General features: G+C 42.7%; 1 protein-coding gene and 1 long non-coding RNA gene across 2 annotated transcripts in view; one reads left to right on the forward strand and one right to left on the reverse strand.

The window, feature by feature from the left end:
- Nucleotides 1–2,402: 2,402 nt before the first annotated feature.
- Nucleotides 2,403–21,036, reverse strand: part of CIMIP6 (ciliary microtubule inner protein 6) — a 30,708-nt gene continuing 12,074 nt past the window's right edge. The window contains exons 4-5 of the mRNA XM_048843155.2: nt 7,523–7,638; nt 2,403–5,902 (exon numbers count right to left, since the gene is read on the reverse strand). Coding sequence (XP_048699112.2) covers nt 5,501–5,902; nt 7,523–7,638 — 518 coding nt within the window. The 3' untranslated portion in view covers nt 2,403–5,500. The remainder of the gene's footprint in view (nt 5,903–7,522; nt 7,639–21,036) is intronic.
- Nucleotides 12,255–18,022, forward strand: LOC125633510 (uncharacterized). Its single transcript, XR_007355633.2, has 3 exons — nt 12,255–12,336; nt 14,793–15,518; nt 17,597–18,022. It is a non-coding gene; the product is annotated as an uncharacterized LOC125633510 (long non-coding RNA).

The following is a 21,036-nucleotide window of genomic DNA, read 5'->3' on the forward strand; positions in this document are numbered from 1 at the left end:
TATTTTCTGGTCTGGAAAGTAAGTCCCTTGCTGCAGCTGTTCATACAAACCAGTTTCTGAAAATGTAAGCATCATGTACCTTTCCTGGCAATGTCATGTTGATGTTGGTGAAATGTCCCTTGTGATCCACCAGTGCTTGCAGCACCACTGAAAAGTACCCCTTTTGGTTTATGTACTGGCTGCCTTGGTGGTCCGGTCTGAAGATAGGGATATGCATTCCGTCTGTCACCCCACCACAGTTAGGGAACCCCACTGCAGCAAAGCCATCCACTATGATTTGCACATTTCCCAGAGTCACTACCCTTGATAGCAGAACATCAGTGATTGCATTGGCTACTTGGATCACAGCAGCCCCCACAGTAGATTTGCCCACTCCAAACTGATTCCCAAATAACCAGTAGCTGTCTAGCATTGCAAACTTCCAGAGGGCTATTGCCACTAGCTTGTGAACTGTGAGGGCTGCTCTCATCTTGGTATCCTTGCACTTCAGGGCAGGGGAAAGCAAGTCACAAAGTTCCATGAAAGTGCCCTTACACATGCGAAAGTTTTGCAGCCACTGGGAATCATCCCAGACCTTCAACACTGTGCGGTCCCACCAGGCTATGCTTGTTTCATGGATCCAGAATTGGCATTCCACGGCATGAGCCTACCCCATTGCCACCAGGATGGCCAAACTGCCAGGGCCCATGCTTTGAGAGAAGTCTGTGTCCATGTCCTCATCAGTCTCATCACCGCACTGCCATCGCCTCCTCGCCTGCTTTTGCAGGTTCTGGTTCTGCATATACTGCTGGATAACACGCATGGTGTTTACAATGTTCATAACTGCCGCGGTGATCTGAGCGGGCTCCATGCTTGCCATGCTATGGGGTCTGCAGGAGAGCAGAGTGGCAGCAGAAGCAGTTGTTCAATGACGATGGTTTGCAGACCTTCTACACCGTCTGCTGCCAGGACACAACAGCTGAGCGGGCTGCATGCTTGCCGTGTTATGGCGAGACAAGAGCAGCTGAGCAGAGTTGCAGCAGAAGCAGCCCTGCGAGACCACCGGGAGAGCAGGAGAGCAGAGTGACAGCAGAAGCAGTGGCTGACAACCTGCGAGGTGGATTCATAAGAGCAGAAGAGCAGAGTTGCAGCGGAAGCGGGAGCCCATGAGAGACAACATGGAGAAATTTGCTATCGAGACAAGAGCAGGAGAGCAGAGTGGCAGCGGAAGTGGTGGTTCGATGATGACAGAAGTCCTACTGCACTGTCTGCTGAAAGTAGTATGGCGCCCGCATGGAAAAAAAGGGCAAAACGATTGTCTGCCATTGCTTTCCCGGAGGGAGGGGCAACTGACGACATGTACCCAAAACCACACGCAACAATGTTTTTGCCCCATCAGGCATTGGGAGCTTAACCCAGAATTCCAATGGGCGGCGGAGACTGTGGGAACTGTGGGATAGCTACCCACAGTGCAATGCTCCGAAAGTCGATGCTAGCCTCAGTACTGTGGACGCACTCCGCCGACTTAATGCACTTAGTGGGAACACACACAATCAACTGTGTAAAATCGCTTTCTAAAAATCAACTTCTATAAATTCAACCTCATTTCGTAGTGTAGACATACCCCTAGAGTGACTGTTGTCTGCCTTCCTGTTACCCTTCCCAGCCGCCTAGTCTGTTGGTCCACTATCTGACTTTCTAGGTCCCGCCTGTTCCTGCGCAAGTGAGCCTTGTTCCAACGAGCTGCCTCCTCCCTAAAACTCTCCTATTTGCAGCCTAATTAGCTGAATGGGCTCAACCTGCCAACCCAACTCTTACAGAGCTAGTGTGAGGAACTCACCCCATCCCAGCCGCTTTCTACATTTTATACTAGTGTTGATAGTTAAAATTTAGCTTCCTATAGCCCAATGTGGGACCTTTTGAAGTCAATGGAAGTTTTGCCATTGGCTCAAATGGGAACAAGCTCAGTGCATTAAGTAAAATTGTCCCATATATCAGCTCTGGTGTATTGCAGTGAGTAATTTAGGAAATAGGTGGTTCCCATCTTTTTCAGACCAACCTATTGTCCTCATGCCATGGACCCAGTTATTGCTCTTTTAAATTGGTGTTTATCTATTATTCTGTCGGATGAATGGCAATGGGTAACTTTGATAGAAAGAAGAGATATTTTCAAAGTATTTATAAAATAAATTTAAAGACAATTTCCAGTTAAACAAAACAATATTCTTTTCCGTATGTATAATAGCTAGTAAAATGCTTTCACTAATGCTTGAGACAAACAAAAAGTATCATTAACGGGAAAGAAATTTGTTAAAGCAACAAGTGTTCAATGCACAGGTAATGAAGTGTGGGCAGATGGTAGAAGTCCCAAATTGCACAGCGGAATGTACATGGTCAAAGGAGCAAGATGGCTAGAGCAAATCCACAAAAGAAACTTAGAACAAGTTTAATATATTCAAAAGGTAGCTTTCAGATGGAAGAATTCATCAGAAAGAATATAAAATACAGGTACTCAGGTGTTAGTGAACTATATAGATACAAAATTATGTATTTCTAGCTCCACTGTTGTGTGTAAATTGAGTAGAACTATTAACTACTTCAGTTAATGATGGTCTTTCCTTTAACTATATCCTTTACCATTTTAGTATTATATATTTGGATAATTTAATATATCTATAAGGAGTACTGGTGGCACCTTAGAGACTAACCAATTTATTTGAGCTCAAATAAATTGGCTAGTCTCTAAGGTGCCACCAGTACTCCTTTTCTTTTTGCAAATACAGACTAACTCAGCTGCTACTCTGAAACCTGTTAATATATCTATGTACACAAACACACTATTTGTTCTGTGTATCAAGTTTGATGGTTTGTTTTGACACAAACAGTCCTGTTTTAATATAATGGAAACTGTTTTATAATATGATGTAAGAATATCTTTGCCTCTAATGATTATTTACCTAATTAAGGGTATATGGAATTAATTTACTCAGACTGCAATTGATGCAGGTTACAGAAACTTTGATTGATAGAAATAGATGCAGCTAGACTTTGGTTTTAAAATATCATTGATGTTTTGGATAGTATGTGGTTGTACGGCCAGACATTTTACAGTTTTTTATGGATAAGGTATTCAAGCTTTTAAGTAGAGGGGCTTGTGAAGTGGCAAAATTAAGTTGGTTTGTGTACTGATCACTAAGTTTTCTGTTTAATGGTGTATCTGGATACTCACATATGCATGTGCGATTTCGAGGTTAGGCTAGCGCCAGAATTTATGTAATCTTTGTATGTTTTTCCATTATTTTTAATGTTTGTGTTTTGTTTCTTAATGGCTGTGTTTAATGGGACCTCTCAAATGGCCCTTAGTAAATTTAGCTGTAAAGTAACAAAGTTTTTGTTTTGAAAATTCCTTTGTTTTACGGAAATAGCTAATTTAATATGATGCCAGACTTCTGTTGTTTCATGTGAAAAACTGTCCAGAAGAAGCTTGAGCATTGGTTAGAGCTGTGTCAGGTATGCAAAGTTTTGCCCTCCAGAATAATAAATAATAATTAAAAAAATACCAACTTACATACTGCTTTTTGTCAGTAGATCTCAAAGCACTTTACAAAGTAGCTAGAATTGTTTAACCAGCTACCTGCTGGCTCTAATCTGCTTTGCCTACTAGTGGCTTGAAGAAGTTGAAATAGCAGCCAAAGGTAATGCAGTGTAGGGGTATTCTGGCCATGCTTTTTTCCCCTCTAGCCCCATTCCCTATGCCAGTAACAAGAAGGGCAATGATTTAAGGAGTTTCTATGATGGCTGCACTCTATTTGAACATATGTTTTGTACTTGGGTGATCCTTCTGGTGCTGGGCATGCTTCCTTTATAGCCAAAAACCACTGGCAGTGTAGCCCAGAGCGGCTGTACTGCAGTCCAGCAGCTGACGCTTCTATATTAGCATTTTTAGAAAATGTTTCAGTTTTACCCCATTTGTTCATTTCTAACTAATTTCCTACACCTACACTTTGCTTATATGATGAACTGTTCATTTGTAGTGAACTGACAATCAAAAGATGTAATGACTAGAATTAAGACAAACAAAATAATATAATTATATTATGATAGATATTTACCTATTGGTCACAACTGTATGTCCACTAATGTCAATATGTTATTAATGTATTAATGATGGTGGGTTCTGAATTACATGTAACTACTACAGCTAGCATGTACATTAAAGAGCCAGACTCTGCTTCCCATATTGTATACAGCTGCCACCAACATCAGTGGAAGTTGTGTATGCATATCTGAAGGCCAAATTTGGTCCCTGAAGTCTCAGCTCAAGCAAAAACAAGTAATCAGCACTATATATATTAAGTTCATTTTAACTTTTAGCTATAATATATGGGACCTGCCCAATCCTTGGTAAATATTGTTTCAAAATAAGTTCCAAAGAATATTTTCCCAGGTTTTTGCTATTATTCTTTGTGAAGAGAACATATAGAACATGTAACATTGTTATAATATCTTCTCAGAACAGAAAGTTGGAAATCAAACTTTTATTGCTCTCACTGAAGTAAAATGCATACATTAACCTCCCTGGTATATAAGAGGAGCTGTTTAAGAGCTACAGGTAATAACTTGCTTCACTGTTTGATGAATAACTGTAGGTTATAACTGAAGCCTAAACTTTCTGTGTTTCCCTAAAAAAATTAGGGAAATAGTCCAATCAGTAAAAATGTACCCATCAGTCTCTGGATTAATGATTTTTCTCTAGTATTGGGAAAAAGCATACAGTAATTAAGATCTCTTCTGCATTTTTGATGTGAAACACATTCAAACAAGAACAGCAGCACAAGTCTGGAAGAAAATGCCTGTCCTCCTTGCTCCCAAAAAGAAAGAAAGGTTTACTTCAAAGCTGTCCTTGTTAGCTGTTCAGAGTGGCAACACACATTATTTTTGCATTCCTGTGGGCTACAGCAAATTGTCTCTCTTGACTGCCATTGTTTCCTATGGAAGCATAATGGTTTCCATTTATCACAAGCTGACACCATATGGTGTGTGAAATCATACTCCACACTGCAGCATCCAAGGAGAATTAGCATGTCACAAGTATATATGTTAAAAAAACAGCAATCAGCAATAAAACCAAACACTATAACTGGTGTTTCTATTACTGAAAAAAAAGTACATACTCAAGAATCATAATCACTTCCAGACCCGAAAGTGTTAATTAACTCAAAGTCAGACTTAGTACAGAATATATATGATCAAGATGATTGTGTTCAGCCTAACAAGGAAATCAATTCCACCTTAAAAAAAAAACAAACCCACCCCATAATTCTTATAGGTATATAGTTTTCGACAAACATCAAAGTACAGTGCAGCTGTTGTTTTGTCAAAGGAGTACTGTGTTCTCGCTGACACCAGTGAATTGTTAGCTTGTGTTTAGTATTATTGATATTAGACCAAGCAAATGCATGAGCTTGCACAGTGATTCCAGGCTCTCTTCATTTTAGTGACTGATGGTGATCTCAGTGATTCATATGTTTTTATGTGTGGGAGGTAACCTATTCAGAGATTTATCCAGAGGACCTTTCATTGCTGGACATAAAGACTCTTCCTCAGCAGGACGGATAACATCCACCTCAGTTGCCTGAGAAATGTCTGAACTCTTCTGTCCTCTTACAGGGATTCTGGGATATGCCTTGGCTGCTTCTCGGACGTCTGGTTTTGATAAGTGAGTTTCACAGCCTAATGTCTCCTGGGAATTGTGCAGGCAGAGAGTGGGTGAGGTCATTTGGCTTTCCACTGAGTTTCCTTTCTCTGTTTTTGCCTGTTCCAGTGAGCATGACCCTCTAGCACTCAGGAATACTTCTGTTCCCTGAGGAACTACTGGCCCACTCACTGGTTTTATCTCTGTCCACACAAAAGCTCCATGTCGCTGGAAAGGGAAACAAGGTTGACGTTAACCAGGGGAGCATAAGCAGTTAGTAAATGCAGCTGTGATCTGAGTTCATTTATTAGCTCAAGTGCTGGCAAAACATCCACTTGTTTCTTGGTCTCTCTACTGGCCATCAGCCTAGGCCCCCTCCCAATAGCTGCAGGCAATGGAATACTGTCTGGCCATCAGCCTAGGCCCCCTCCCAATAGCTACAGGCAATGGAATACTGTCTGGCCATCAGCCTAGGCCCCCTCCCAATAGCTACAGGCAATGGAATACTGTCTGGCCATCAGCCTAGGCCCCCTCCCAATAGCTACAGGCAATGGAATACTGTCTGGCCATCAGCCTAGGCCCCCTCCCAATAGCTACAGGCAATGGAATACTGTCTGGCCATCAGCCTAGGCCCCCTCCCAATAGCTACAGGCAATGGAATACTGTCTGGCCATCAGCCTAGGCCCCCTCCCAATAGCTACAGGCAATGGAATACTGTCTGGCCATCAGCCTAGGCCCCCTCCCAATAGCTACAGGCAATGGAATACTGTCTGGCCATCAGCCTAGGCCCCCTCCCAATAGCTACAGGCAATGGAATACTGTCTGGCCATCAGCCTAGGCCCCCTCCCAATAGCTACAGGCAATGGAATACTGTCTGGCCATCAGCCTAGGCCCCCTCCCAATAGCTACAGGCAATGGAATACTGTCTGGCCATCAGCCTAGGCCCCCTCCCAATAGCTACAGGCAATGGAATACTGTCTGGCCTGTTAGCCTTTCTTATCCATGAAATGGGGCACAGCAGGAAAACTTGGAGAGAAACAACAAATAAAAGAAAAAATGCATCTTATTTTCTCTGGTTCACAACCATTCTGTCACCCTGAGTGTGTGACTTGCATATGGCTCTCCTGTGTAAGTCTAATCATATCAGATTTTATTTCTTGCTACATGGGTTGCTATGGATACAATTCTAAACTGCTGCTTTTGTAGGCCAGGAGATTTATGACTGCAACCCAAACAACTTTGTCCATTAGGGTCACACAGAAAGGTTCTCTTTTTTATAAACAGAAGTGGGAACAAACAATATGTTTCCAAGAATGGAATTCTGTATTTTGGGCCTGATTCAAAGCCTACCGGAGTCAATGGAAGTCTTTCCACTGATTTCAATTGCTTTTGGATCAGGCCCCTACACAGTTAATTATTGATTTGTAAGAAACACACACAAAAAACTTGTAGGCAACAAAGACTGACAAAACTTTTGGATATTTACTTATGGAATGGCTTCAAAATACACATTGGGCCTGGTTTCGATCCCACATTATTTTTACTCCACTGACCTCAGATGTAAGTGAGAGCAGACATAGACCTACTGGAAATCCAAACTGTGTCATATATCATTAGGGCATTTATCTATTATTATAGGTGCTGGAAACCACGGTGTTATGATGCACATAAACACAGAATGAAATGTTTAAGTTATATTAAAAAGTGTCATTAATATTAAGTCCTGGCAATTCTAAAGCGTGTAACAGTATTTCTTACTTTTAAAACAGTTAGTCGGAAGTTCGTGAATAAACTTACTCCTCCAGCTTCCTGCATGCTATTAATCATACAGGATGCACATTGTCTTACCTTTCCTCGGATGGGTTCATTAGGAGATTTTCTGGCATTGTACTGATGAATAAAGGAGGTCCGCTCCTGTAAAATTGTTGGAAGACTTGTTGATGTTCTAGGAGTTGCAAGTGGAACTGGGGAAAAAAACCCAATATTGTTGTAAAGTCAGGGCAAAGATGTATTGTGTGGCCTCATGTTGTACAGCACAGAATCACTGTTTAACAGCACTCACAAGTGTACTAGATGTTGCACAGAAACACAAAAGAAAAAAAAGACAGATGCCTGTCCTGAATTGCTTAAAAAATAAGCGATGGGCTTGACAGACAAGTGAAGATGTAACATATACCAGGAAAGGGAGGGGCAAAGAGGGACATGGATCAGCTACATGACTGTATGGACACTCAGTTTTACATGCATACATACATCATGTTGATTCAAAGGCTTTTTGGAGTGGAAACGAACTCATTCTTCATAGGCAATTCTGCATAAGTATTTTGGTTTTTAAATGAGTGATTTGGATGAGGAGACAATGGAAGCCAGACAAATAGAAATTGGAAGGGCATTCTGAGTATAAGAATTATTAAAATGAGATATTGAAAACGCCTGTTAGATCATCTAGTACATACAGGACTATTCCTGACAATACAGTTCCGAGCACTTAACTTCACTTGGGACTTTTTAACATTATATCCTTCTGTATCACAAGAACAATCTTGGGCACATTGCAACTGGCTTGCCTGTGGGTGGGTGTCAGGAGTGAATACAAAGAAGCCTTCCTCCCCTTGTGAGTCCCCATAAGGGGGTGAAAAAATGGACCTGCCCCTCTTCACGCTGAAGCACAGAGTGGGCCTGGCACATCCAGGAAGCAGGCAGCACTTTCTAAAAAAATGGTGCATGGTGTAAACTCGTCCTATGCACCAGAGTAGCAAGACCAGATCTCACACAGCTCTCAGGGTAGCTGTTTAGACACTTGCCCATAATTTGATATATTGCCATTTAATTTTACTCTTTATTTAAAATCTTTTAGCCAGTTTTCAATCCAGACGACAGTTTTCTGTCCAAGCTAATAGGAATAAATTTTGCAGTTACTACTTCATGACACAGACTAAAATGCTATACTGAAATATGCTGCATATGTACAGTATAAATACATAATTTTAAAGCATAATTCAATTAAACACACCCTACATTTTCAAATAGGACTACTGATTTTGAGTGCCCAACTTGATATACTTTAAAGGGGCCTGATTTTCTGGGAACAAATGCTTCATGCTTTCTGCAAATCAGGCTCCTTAAAGGTATCCCAAACTGGGCACCCAAAATCACTAGTCACCTTTGAAAAATGTAGGCCACATGTGCTTTCATTTGCACAGTGTTAACAGATCTAAACTGCTGCAGCAGTTAGGACACACATTTTGAAAATAAACACTGAATATGGGATCAGAACTGAAATCTTATGTTTACAATAAAGACCTTTATCATGTGACTTGAACCATATGGGCAGATATGAACTTCACTACAGTATCAAGGCCTAAATTTGGTGGAAATTCAATTATTCTTAAAGGGTATAAGTTAAAAATGATTTTATTCTTTGTGTTAAGAAAAATTTAAAGACAACTGGTTAATTGGCCCTACCTATCGATAACTTAGCTCTTCTACAGTACTTTTTGCTTCATGATCTCAAATAGCTTTGCAAAGGAAGGTGTGGATCATTATCAACATTTTACAGATGAGGAAACTGAGGCAGAGTGGTGAGCTGACTAAGATCTTTGTTGCACATCAAGTCAGTGGAGAGCTGGGAACAGAACCCAATATTTTCCCATTGTGCCAAGATGTTTAAAGTTGCTAATGTTCCACCTATTTCATCCAGTTTTTACTTGGATATACTCATAAGAGAGCACAGCACATATGGAGGATATTTTAAAAATATTTTAAATTCATAACTGTATGATAAAACAGAATGATACAGAAGTTTCACAACAATAAGGGGCCTGATCAACTCCTTCTAACACCAATCGGAAGACTCCCATGGACTTTGGAGGGAGCTGGATTGGGCCTTTAATCATTAAAAGGAAAACAGTAAAGAGGGCAGGCAAGGAATAAAGGGGGCAATGGGGGCTGAACGATCCTCTCCGCCCTAGAGATGGTCCCTTCTCATCATTGCCCAAGCACACTAGCAGGGAAGTGTGAACAAGTTTATGCTTATGTTGCCCATGCTGTGTCTGTTCTGGGGATAAACGGAGAAATTGAGTCTCCAATGCTGTCAGCAGGGCACTGGTCATGAGCACTAAAACTCACATAAATACACTGAGGAAATTGTACCAAAAAAATGTCAGTACACCAATGAATACATCAATACATTCACCCTAACTCAGAGTACATGAGCACAGTGTACAAACAGTGTTCATGGGCACCATACAGAGACAAAGGGCAAATCAGGCACAAAGATGATAACTTACTGTCTTTTGGTAGAATCATATTTGAGGAAACAAGATAAATCACTGAGTAGACATGGAAACAGAAGTCAATAATGTGTTCTGCAAGATCAGCGTAAGGTGGATTTTGAGTCTATGTTTAAGTGCTTTGATGCCAGATACATCAAGTTTAGATGAATATGCAGATCACTTTGTAAAATTAATCTTCCAGTCTTTTTGCAAGTTGCAAACTCTTTCAACTGGTTTTTAGTTACCGGAGGTTTAGGATCCAGCTAGCATTTAGCAGTACATTGTTCTAGCACAAGCTAAAAGTATTACATTTTGCTGATATGTTAAAAGTGGCAAGTTAGCACTCAAAAGATTCTGAAGAGGCATCAATTGCACTATTTGAGGGAGCAGTTTCCAGTGATTAAAACTCAGGACTGGGAGTCTTGCTTGGTTGCTGCTTTGCTATGTGACTTTGCGTAGGATAGGTAACCTATTGTGCCTCAGTTTCCCTATCCACAAAGGGGGAGTAATGATACCTACCTTCCCTACAGAAATGTTGTAAAGCTTTGTGAATTGTCATGGTTGTAAGGCGCATAGAAGGTTTTGGGTGAAAAGAGCTATAGAAATATGACCATTATTTTTCTGATACATTTCACTTAAGAAGCCTGGAAACGTTACCTTAGGAAAATTGCAAAAATATGCATTGAATTGTCCGTAATATATTTGTGGGGCATGTAGTGGTGTTGCAGTCGTCTCTCCCCTTCTGAGTCAGAGGGAGGCCACACTGCCTCACTATACCGTCATGATTGCTGCCTAGTATCAGTGGAAATTGGCAGACCAGGAGTTAGAATCCTGACTGATCTAGTGGGGCTGAACCCCAAATAGTCTATAGGCTCTGGGCCCTTAGGCAGGGGCAGAGTAAACACCAACAGTCTATAGGCTCTGGGCCCTTAGGCAGGGGCAGAGCAAACACCAGTCTATGGGCTCCAGCCCTCAAGCAGGGTAGAGCTAGCAAGTAGCCTGTCATCCTAGTTCTGGCAGATGGTAGGCTAACACCAGCCACCTGGCCTACAGTGGGGAAGCTGCCACCCCAAGGGGTTCCTCTGCAAGCAGGGCATCTCTGGGCTCAGCAGCAAAGTCAGCAGCCTGAAGCAAGCAGGATGCATCTATCTCCCTCACTCTTCCAGACCCAACTGAGTTAGAGGCTCCGCCTTTTATACTTCCTGTCCCGCCTATCCACTCCCAGTGGGAGGGATGAGGCAGGTCTGGCTCCACCCACCTGGGCACAGAGGGTGGTTCCTCCCCTTCTGGGTCAGAGAGAGCCCACACCTCACTACAGGCACCACAGATACATTTGTAGCTATCCTCAGATCCCATAATTTTAAAATTGACTGGGGCACATTACAAGCTGTTATGCTATTTTCTGTGCAGTGCACCAGCAATCTGTTCAGTAAAGAATATGGGTATGAACTGCATATCTAGCTTCCACTTTCAGTGCTTCGTAACTGGATCTGGGAATTCTATGAATGAAGATTTTATGGTAAGACTGAAAAATAAACTTATATAAAGAATTACATTAGTTCATGAGTTTTTTACTAGAATATAAAATAGCAGAAGCATATTCATACCAAATGTGCTAGAAGCTGTGAATAACAACATTTTTAATTCTGTAGATTGTATTGTTGTTACAACTGAGGAAAGGTTATATTAGTTCCCTGTAGAATTTCTTGCAAAGAAAAAAAAATATTCTCTCAATGTTTAATTTCTGGTCAATTAAATATGGATGGAATATTTTTCTTGGAACCCTGAAGAGTGGCATTTTCTAGTGATAAGGTAGAATCTGAATTGGCCAAATAATTATAATGAATATCTCCACTGATTTTTTTTCTTGTCAATCCTCAAATAAATTGGTGAACATTTTTCTCAGTACTTGACCGCCTCTATAAGTGATCAATAATGTTTGTCAAATATTCACAAATTATTTCTGTAAATTGATGAATTATTCACAAATAATTTGGTTCAGCATAATAAGTAAATAAATTCAAGACAGTAATATTAGTTCATGCGTTTTTTCATGGAATATTAGATAACAGAAGAACACTCATAATAAATTATATAATATTCCAGTAGAAAACTCAATAAAAACAACAAGGAGTCCAGTGGCACCTTAAAGACTAACAGATTTATTGGAGCATAAGCTTTCGTGGGTAAAAACCTCACTTCTTCAGATGCAACTCTTTTTTTGTGGATACAGACCAGCACGGCTACCCCCTGATACTTCAATATAATAATAATCCCATTTTTTGTCTTCATGTGACAGAAGAGAAGAGAACCAAACTTAAGACTCGCTTGTAATTTAGCAGCATGTAACCTGATCCCACAAACACAGATATGCTTAACTTTAAGCAGGTAAGTAGTTCTTTTGCATGTTTGTAAGCGGGATAAGGGCCATGATGATGACTATAGTATTTCTGTAAGGTGGTCAGATACTGCCCTGGTAAAATGCCTCAACAAAGTTTTAGAATACTAAACCACCTACTTTTTTGGGTTTGTGAGCTATCCTAATATAACATGCCTGACAGTCATTTGATGGAGTCTTTGAGCCAGATCCCCAGCAAGTGTAAATAGGTGTACACAAAACTCACGAATAGGACAAATTAGCTCCAAAGTTATAAATTACAGCCAAAATCACTGTCGTCAACTACCTTAGCTGCTGAAATGGCTGTAGGGGGCGGTGTAAGAGGGAGGATCCTTTCAAGTCTTGACAGGCAACAGTCAGTGCAATTATGTAGCACATAGGAATACACTAGCTTTTTTATTATTATTCTTTTAGGTGGAAAAACTGAGATACACATAAAAATCCCCCACTATTTTTTATCTCTGTAAAGTCAAACAGAAAGGAACCGTACATTACTTCCCAGAGAATATCTCAGCATTTATAACCTTTTAAGGAATTGAGCCATTTAAGACACCAATTCCAAGGTATAATCTTCCATCACTTACAGAAGCCTGAATGCCAAAAGACAACTGGCTCAACCTCAAAACGGCAAACATGCCAAAGCATGGAAACCATCACTTTCCTTATTAATGGAATGGCAGGAAGTGAAATGAGATGATCTGGGTTTGTGAGCAATATCTCCACAATCAATCATCCAAAATAAACTGCTTCATTATTTGTATTTCAATATACCGGAGGAGTATGCTGAAGGCAGAACTCTAGATCCACCTATGGGGAGAAACAGAGGTACTGACACTCCCCAGGAAGGAGAGAGTTTTCTGCCAGCACTGGCTCTTCAGGCCACATTAAATGCCCTACCTCACCTGACCCTCTCTCTAGCAGAAGATTGCATTCCATGCACCAGCTCCGATGGTGCTCTGCTGTTTAATACAACAACCTCAGTAGTGACAGGTTTCAGAGTAGCAGCCGTGTTAGTCTGTAGCCGCAAAAAGAAAAGGAGGACTTGTGGCACCTTAGAGACGAACAAATTTATTTGAGCATAAGCTTTCGTAAGCTACAGCTCACTGTATTTTCTACTGCATGCATCTGATGAAGTGAGTTGTAGCTCACGAAAGCTTATGCTTAAATAAATTTGTTCATCTCTAAGGTGCCACAAGTACTCCTTTTCTTTTTTCAGTAGTGACAGTGGCTGAAGTGTTGGCTTCCCATCCTGCTCTTTGAGGGTTACACAGTGAGGCTCTGCCAGCTGCTTTTCAAAGTTGGGACTAAAGGGAGCACTTTGACAAGTGAAGGGGGGTAGGAGAGAAAGTTCAATAATAAATATTGGGGCCAAGCCTCCACTCTGTGACACTGGTGCGATGGCAGTGTTACTCCATTGGCTTTAATGAATTTACACTGATATAAAACCTGTGTAATGGACTAGAGAATCAGCAAACCTTCTATTGTTAAAGCATTGCTAATACAGACATCCTTGTGTTTAGTCTGTATATAAAAGGGAGCAGAAGCTGCTAATGCAAGGACAAATCCTTGTGATAAAAAGACAGGGAAATCTGATTTTTTAAAATTGTTTAACTCAAACATGATGCTCAGCACTATAGTACAAGAAACAAAGGCAGCCTTTACCCCAAAAAGTTTACAGTGTAAAAGAGAAGACTTGTAGTGCCTGGTTCTGAACCCATTCACACCAGTAGTAACTCTGTTGCATTCAGTGGAGTTATTCTTGATCGACAGTGGTGTGAGCTCAGAACTGGGCCCATGCAAGATAAGAGATGAAAGCCTGACTCTACTGAGGTCAAGGAGTGTTTTTCCATTGATTTCAATAGGGCCTCAATTTCACTCAGGAAGTACCGTGAAATCCAATTGTGGGGATGGCTCAGTATTTTGTTTTGTTTCAAATTCTAAATTCACTTCTTGTGAGCCTCACAGAAGTGAGTTTTTCATTTGACTGAAGACAAGGTAGAAGCATAGCCCAGCAGTAATGGCAGACAGAGCAGTATGGCAGACAGCGCAACAAACAGTCATGCAATAAAGGATGACTTTCCATGGGACTTAGGCTACCGAATGCCTAAGCCACTTTTGAAAGTGGGGGACTTTTGCTCTTCAGTCACTTTTAGGTGCTTCTGAAAAAGTTAATGTTACCCAAAATCTACTACCTCAAGACTTTGTACTATATTCACTCACTAAGGCCTTGTCTATACTAAAGTTTAGTCGACAAAAGCTGCCTTTTGTCGACAAAACAGTGAAGGTGTACACCCTCCAATGTGACTTTGGTCAGCAAAATACCCTGTTTTGGTGACAAAATACAACCATCCCAACAAGAGACATAAGTCTTTTTCCTCTAAATTTTTGTCAACAAAGTGCCAGTGTAGACACCACGCTTGATTTCATCGCTTTAATTCGCTTTCAGGAGGTGTCCCACAATATCCATCGTGACTGCTCTGGTCAGCAATTTGAACTCCGCTGCCCTGCAGCCAAGTAAACGGCCATCCACCCCTCCCCCTTAGAAGCCCTGGGGATTTTTGAAATTCTATTTCCTGTTGGCTCGGCATGGAGAGGTCTTCCCAGGTGACCACGACAGATTATAGCAGCAAACGCTCTCCTGCTTGGACCACTACAGAGCTGTTGGATCCGCTCAGTATATGGAGAGGAGGCTGGTCAGTCACAGCTGCGCTTGAGCCATAGGATTTGGGATACCTACGGGCACATTTCCCAAGGCTTGTGCGAGGGCTATGATCGGGACACGCTGCAGTACACAGTGAAGATAAAGGAGCTCAGGCAGGCGTACCATAAGGTAAGGGAGGCAAACCGTCACTTTGGTGCTGCAGCTAAGATCGACCAGTTCTATAAGGAGAAATGGCGATGGAGGTGGGGTCGCCACCTTATCCTTTGTGGCAACCCCACCTCCATCGCCAAGAGCCCCGTGGATACTTTGGAAGGCCCGAAAGTGGTGGAAAGAGGACCTAACCCAGGGACGAAGTAACTGATGAAGAAGTGGAGTTAGAGGACGATGTGCAGCTCCCAGCAGGGTCACCTGGTGGGGCAGGCAGCCAGGAACTGTTCTCCACTCCAGAGGTGTCTAGCCAGTCTCAGGAGTTGCTCTCCAATGAGCAAAAAGCAGAAGATGAGACTCCTGGTAAGTGGATGTGGCTTGTGTAGTGCGGAGGTGGGTTCAGGACATAGAAATATGGGATGCTGGCTGTGTTTCTGTGAGCTGGATATTTCCCTGTGTAGCTAATTGGTACGGCAGAACAGGGTGTTGATGCACGCCGAGATCTCACAGGAATCCTCCAGAGAGATCTCCAGGAAAGTTTCCTGGAGGTACTCGGTAATCCTCTGCCGCAGGTTCCATGGCAGAGCAGTTTGTTCCTTCCCCCATTGTAGGAAACTTTCCTGTGCCATTCAGCAATCACTTCTACAGGGACCAAAGAGGCACACAGGAGTGCAGCATAGGGAGCAGAGCGGAAGCCACAAGCATGGAGTAGATGTACTCTGGTTTCCCTGCTTACCCTTAGCAGTGAGATATCTGCTAGAATGACCCCCACCTGGGGAAAAGTGTGGGAGAACTTTAGAATTTTTTCCTTGATCAGCTGTACCACAATCATAGAATCATAGAATATCAGGGTTGGAAGGGACCCCAGAAGGTCATCTAGTCCAACCCCCTGCTCGAAGCAGGACCAATTCCCAGTTAAATCATCCCAGCCAGGGCTTTGTCAAGCCTGACCTTAAAAACCTCTAAGGAAGGAGATTCTACCACCTCCCTAGGTAACGCATCCCAGTGTTTCACCACCCTCTTAGTGAAAAAGTTTTTCCTAATATCCAATCTAAACCTCCCCCACTGCAACTTGAGACCATAACTCCTCGTTCTGTCATCTGCTACCATTGAGAACAGTCTAGAGCCATCCTCTTTGGAACCCCCTTTCAGGTAGTTGAAAGCAGCTATCAAATCCCCCCTCATTCTTCTCTTCTGCAGGCTAAACAATCCCAGCTCCCTCAGCCTCTCCTCATAAGTCATGTGTTCTAGACCCCTAATCATTTTTGTTGCCCTTCGCTGGACTCTCTCCAATTTATCCACATCCTTCTTGTAGTGTGGGGCCCAAAACTGGACACAGTACTCCAGATGAGGCCTCACCAATGTCGAATAGAGGGGAACGATCACATCCCTTGATCTGCTCGCTATGCCCCTACTTATACATCCCAAAATGCCATTGGCCTTCTTGGCAACAAGGGCACACTGCTGACTCATATCCAGCTTCTTGTCCACTGTCACCCCTAGGTCCTTTTCCGCAGAACTGCTGCCTAGCCATTCGGTCCCTAGTCTGTAGCTGTGCATTAGATTCTTCCATCCTAAGTGCAGGACCCTGCACTTATCCTTATTGAACCTCATCAGATTTCTTTTGGCCCAATCCTCCAATTTGTCTAGGTCCTTCTGTATCCTATCCCTCCCCTCCAGCGTATCTACCACTCCTCCCAGTTTAGTATCATCCGCAAATTTGCTGAGAGTGCAATCCACACCATCCTCCAGATCATTTATGAAGATATTGAACAAAACCGGCCCCAGGACCGACCCTTGGGGCACTCCACTTGATACCGGCTGCCAACTAGACATGGAGCCATTGATCACTACCCGTTGAGCCCGACAATCTAGCCAGCTTTCTACCCACCTTGTAGTGCATTCATCCAGCCCATACTTCCTTAACTTGCTGACAAGAATACTGTGGGAGACCGTGTCAAAAGCTTTGCTAAAGTCAAGAAACAATACATCCACTGCTTTCCCTTCATCCACAGAACCAGTAATCTCATCATAAAAGGCGATTAGATTAGTCAGGCATGACCTTCCCTTGGTGAATCCATGCTGGCTGTTCCTGATCACTTTCCTCTCATGCAAGTGCTTCAGGATTGATTCTTTGAGGACCTGCTCCATGATTTTTCCAGGGACTGAGGTGAGGCTGACTGGCCTGTAGTTCCCAGGATCCTCCTTCTTCCCTTTTTTAAAGATCCTTGCAGAGTGCATGTTCTTTTCCCCATGTGGAGCTCCCTCACTCACCCAGCAACACTCACCATGCTTTGGGTGTTTGCAGAGATGTGTGCTTGCCAAAGGTCAGTGAGAAAGTGATTATTATGTTGCCAAAGGTGTATTTAACTGAAATGTTTCAAAGCTGTGCGTGAATTTAACAATCCTGCTTCTGTGCATTGTCCCTTGTGCTTTGGCAGATGTGGCCTTCAGGACACTCCCCACACATTAGCCACGCATTTCTGCCAGATAAAAAGGCGCCCACAACGCAGCAAAGATGACATGTTCCGGGAGGTACTGCTCTGCTCCAATGCAGAGAAAAGGGAACACGGGAGTGCTGGGAAACTGAACGGCAGGACAGAAAAGAGAATCAGGAGTTTGTTAAGGATGCTACGGAGCGGATGATTAAATTAACAGAGGAGTAAATGCAGATGCTGAAGTCCTCCCCTGCAGCACATTCAGAACTCTTTTCCATGCCACCCTCACCCCCCAAACTCTGTCTGCAAATTCCTTTCTACTTTCTGGGACTTCTTGGTTTCCCCTTCACTCCACTCAGACAACTTTCACAATGATAGCTGGATCTACATACAGCTCTGAAAGTCTGCCCTTCCCTGGTTCCTTCTTTCCCACCAAGCATCTTTGTGTGTGTGTGTGCGCGCACGTGCTGGTTTTTGTGCAATAAAAGCAAAGTTTTTGAATGGTAACTCATCTTTATTTGTTTTGTACAAATTGAGATAGCAGGCACTATCAATATATACTCAGGCAGTTTATTCATGTGCTTGCTGGAATGTAAGGCCCAAATGTCACCATTACTTCCTAGGAAAACTACATGTAATGTAACATTGCAGCACCAATCAGAGAGATATATATTACTGCTTCTCATTTTCAAAGTGTTGCCTCAAAGCCTCCCTGATTTGAATTGTCCCCCTCTGGGCTCCTCTAGCTATCTAGTATCTGGCTGTTCAAAATCAGCAGCCAAGCAGTCTGCCTCAACACTCCACCCCTGAGCAAACCTTTCACCCTTAGCTTCACAGAGATTATACAACATACTACACGTGGCTATGACACTGGGAATATTATCCTCATTAAAGTCTAACCTGCCATAAAGGCATCGCCAGCGCGGCTTTAATCTGCCAAAGGAACATTCAGCTGTCATCAGGCACCTACTCAGTCTGTTGCTGAACCACTCCTTACTGCTGTCCAGATTTCCCGTGTAAGGTTTCATAAACCACGGCTGTAAAGGATATACCAGGTCTCCCAGGATTACTATGTGCGTTTCAACATCCCCCACTAATCTTCTGGTTTGGAGAAAAAGTCCCCGCTTATAGCTTTCTATACAGGCCAGTGTTCCCAAAGATGCATGCATCATGCACCTTCCCGGACCACCCCATGCTGATGTCAGTGAAACACGCATAGTGATCCACAAGTGCCTGCAACTCCATGGAGAAGTACCCCTTCCTATTGATGTATTCCAACGCAAGGTGATCTGGTGCCAAAATTGGAATGTGTTTGCCATCTATCACCCCTCCACAGTTAGGAAAATCCATTTCTGCAAATTTGTTCACTATTTCATGCACATTTCCCACAGTCAAAGTCCTTCGTAGCAGGATGTAATTTATTGCCCTGCACACTTGCATTAACACAGCCTCAACGGTCAACTTCCCAACTCCAAATTGATTCTCCACTGATCAGTAGCCGTCTGGAGTTGCCAGCTTCCACACAGCGATTGCCACACACTTCTCTACTGATAGGATGGAGCTCTCATTATAACGTCCTTGCGCCACAGTGCTGGGGCGAGCTCTGCACACTGTTCCAGGAAGGTGGCTTTCTGCATCTGAAAGTTCTGTAGCCATTGCTCATCATCCCACACCTGCATGACAATACGATCCCATCATTCAGTGCTCGTTTCCTGAGCCCAAAAGCAAAGGTCTACCCTATCCAGCTGTTCTCTGAATACCAAAAGCAATCTAAAGTTCTTCCTATCCATATCACGCAGCATGTCAGGCGACTGGGAGTCTTTTTAAAGTTAGGAACTTTATGATTAACCATCCACAATGTCTTCATGACAGTTAACAGAGCACAGGAGAGCAGTGTGGGATCCATCCTTTCTCACAAAGATGCCGGGGTGCACAGCAAAGAAGGGCAGTTGAAAAATGCCACAAAATGCTGGAAGCCCATGGAGTGCTGGGACAGAAAGCAGTGCATCATGGAACATTGAGTCCTGTCCCAAGATGTGCTGTAGGAAGGCAGAGCGGATCGCAACACCTAGCGACAGAAGGTGTCAAGCTGGACTGCGGGATAGGTACCCACAGTGAATTGCACACACTGTCAATGATAGTGCTCCAACTGTGGATGCCCTCTGCCAACAGAAGGAGTGTGAACATGACATTTCGATTTTTGAGTGTCGACATAACGTTTGTTGACAAAACTTGGTAGTGCAGACAAGGTCTAACACACAACTATTGAATTCATTTTTGCTCTTTCTAAAATTTTGAAAAGTAGAACATAATGAGGGGAGGAGGAGGGGGAACACTTAGCACCAACTGAAACAATGGCAAGAACACCAACAAGGGTGGACTGGGATTCAGGAGACCTTGGCTCCATTCCCAGCTCTGCCACACACTTTCTGTGAGATCATGGGCAAGTCACTTAGGTGCCTAAATACTTTTGTAAATCTGGTCCTAATGAAACAGATATGCACCTAGTGGAATTTAAAAAAAAGGTATCTGAGCAGGTTAGGTCCTTCATCCTATGTCTTTCAATGGGAGTTAGGCCCTACCCTGCTTAGGTGCTTCTGTAAATCCCACTAGGCATCTATATGGATCTTTATGTGCCTAAATACCATTGTAAATCTGTCCCTTCATCTCTTGTTTCAGTTCCCTATGTGTAAAATAGGGAAAACAGTACTTCCTTGGTCTTATCTATTTAGACTGCAAACTCTTTTAAGGCAGGGGCGGTTTCTGACTATTTGTCTGTACAGCACTTAGCACAACAGAGCCCAAATGTTAGTTGGGGTCTGTAGGCGCTACTGTAATCAAACTACAGAATCAAATTCTGCCCACTGTCACACATCCAACACTTTCATACAAGTAAATGGGAGTTGTGAGAGCACATCTAAGTGCAGGATTAAGCCCCCAGAACAGTAATAGGAAAGAATGTGCTGCATGACCAAAATAGGCAGAGTGCCCTGTCATGTCTGACAAATGCTTTGAATCTATTTTTTGGTAACTCTGTTAACACAGAAAAGTTTTTAATATGTATACTGCCTAAGCTGATGTCCAGCCATGGATGACTGTTTTCACAGTGGCAAAAAGGGGTCTTTACCTCAGTGGGATCCATACAGCTAATCTGTCCTATACTTCTTGGAGAATTAACCCCCCTGTGTTTTCCTCTACAGAAGTCACTGCTTAAAATAAACTTGTCAATAAACATTTACAGGCTAGATTCTGCAAACCTTATTCATGTTGGCCAGCACTTACTCATAAGACTACTACCATTGAAGTGAGCAAGAAATTCCTACCCAATGAGAGTAGGGGTTGCAAAATCAGGCACTTTGTTGGTAAAAACAGAGCATGATTATCTCAGTGTATTCCTTGGTTTGGTTGTAGAGGGCCAGCTCCAGAGCCGATGTAAATTACTG

This window comes from Caretta caretta, chromosome 3 (genome assembly GCF_965140235.1).
Source record: "Caretta caretta isolate rCarCar2 chromosome 3, rCarCar1.hap1, whole genome shotgun sequence".
NCBI classification, from domain to species: domain Eukaryota; kingdom Metazoa; phylum Chordata; order Testudines; family Cheloniidae; genus Caretta; species Caretta caretta.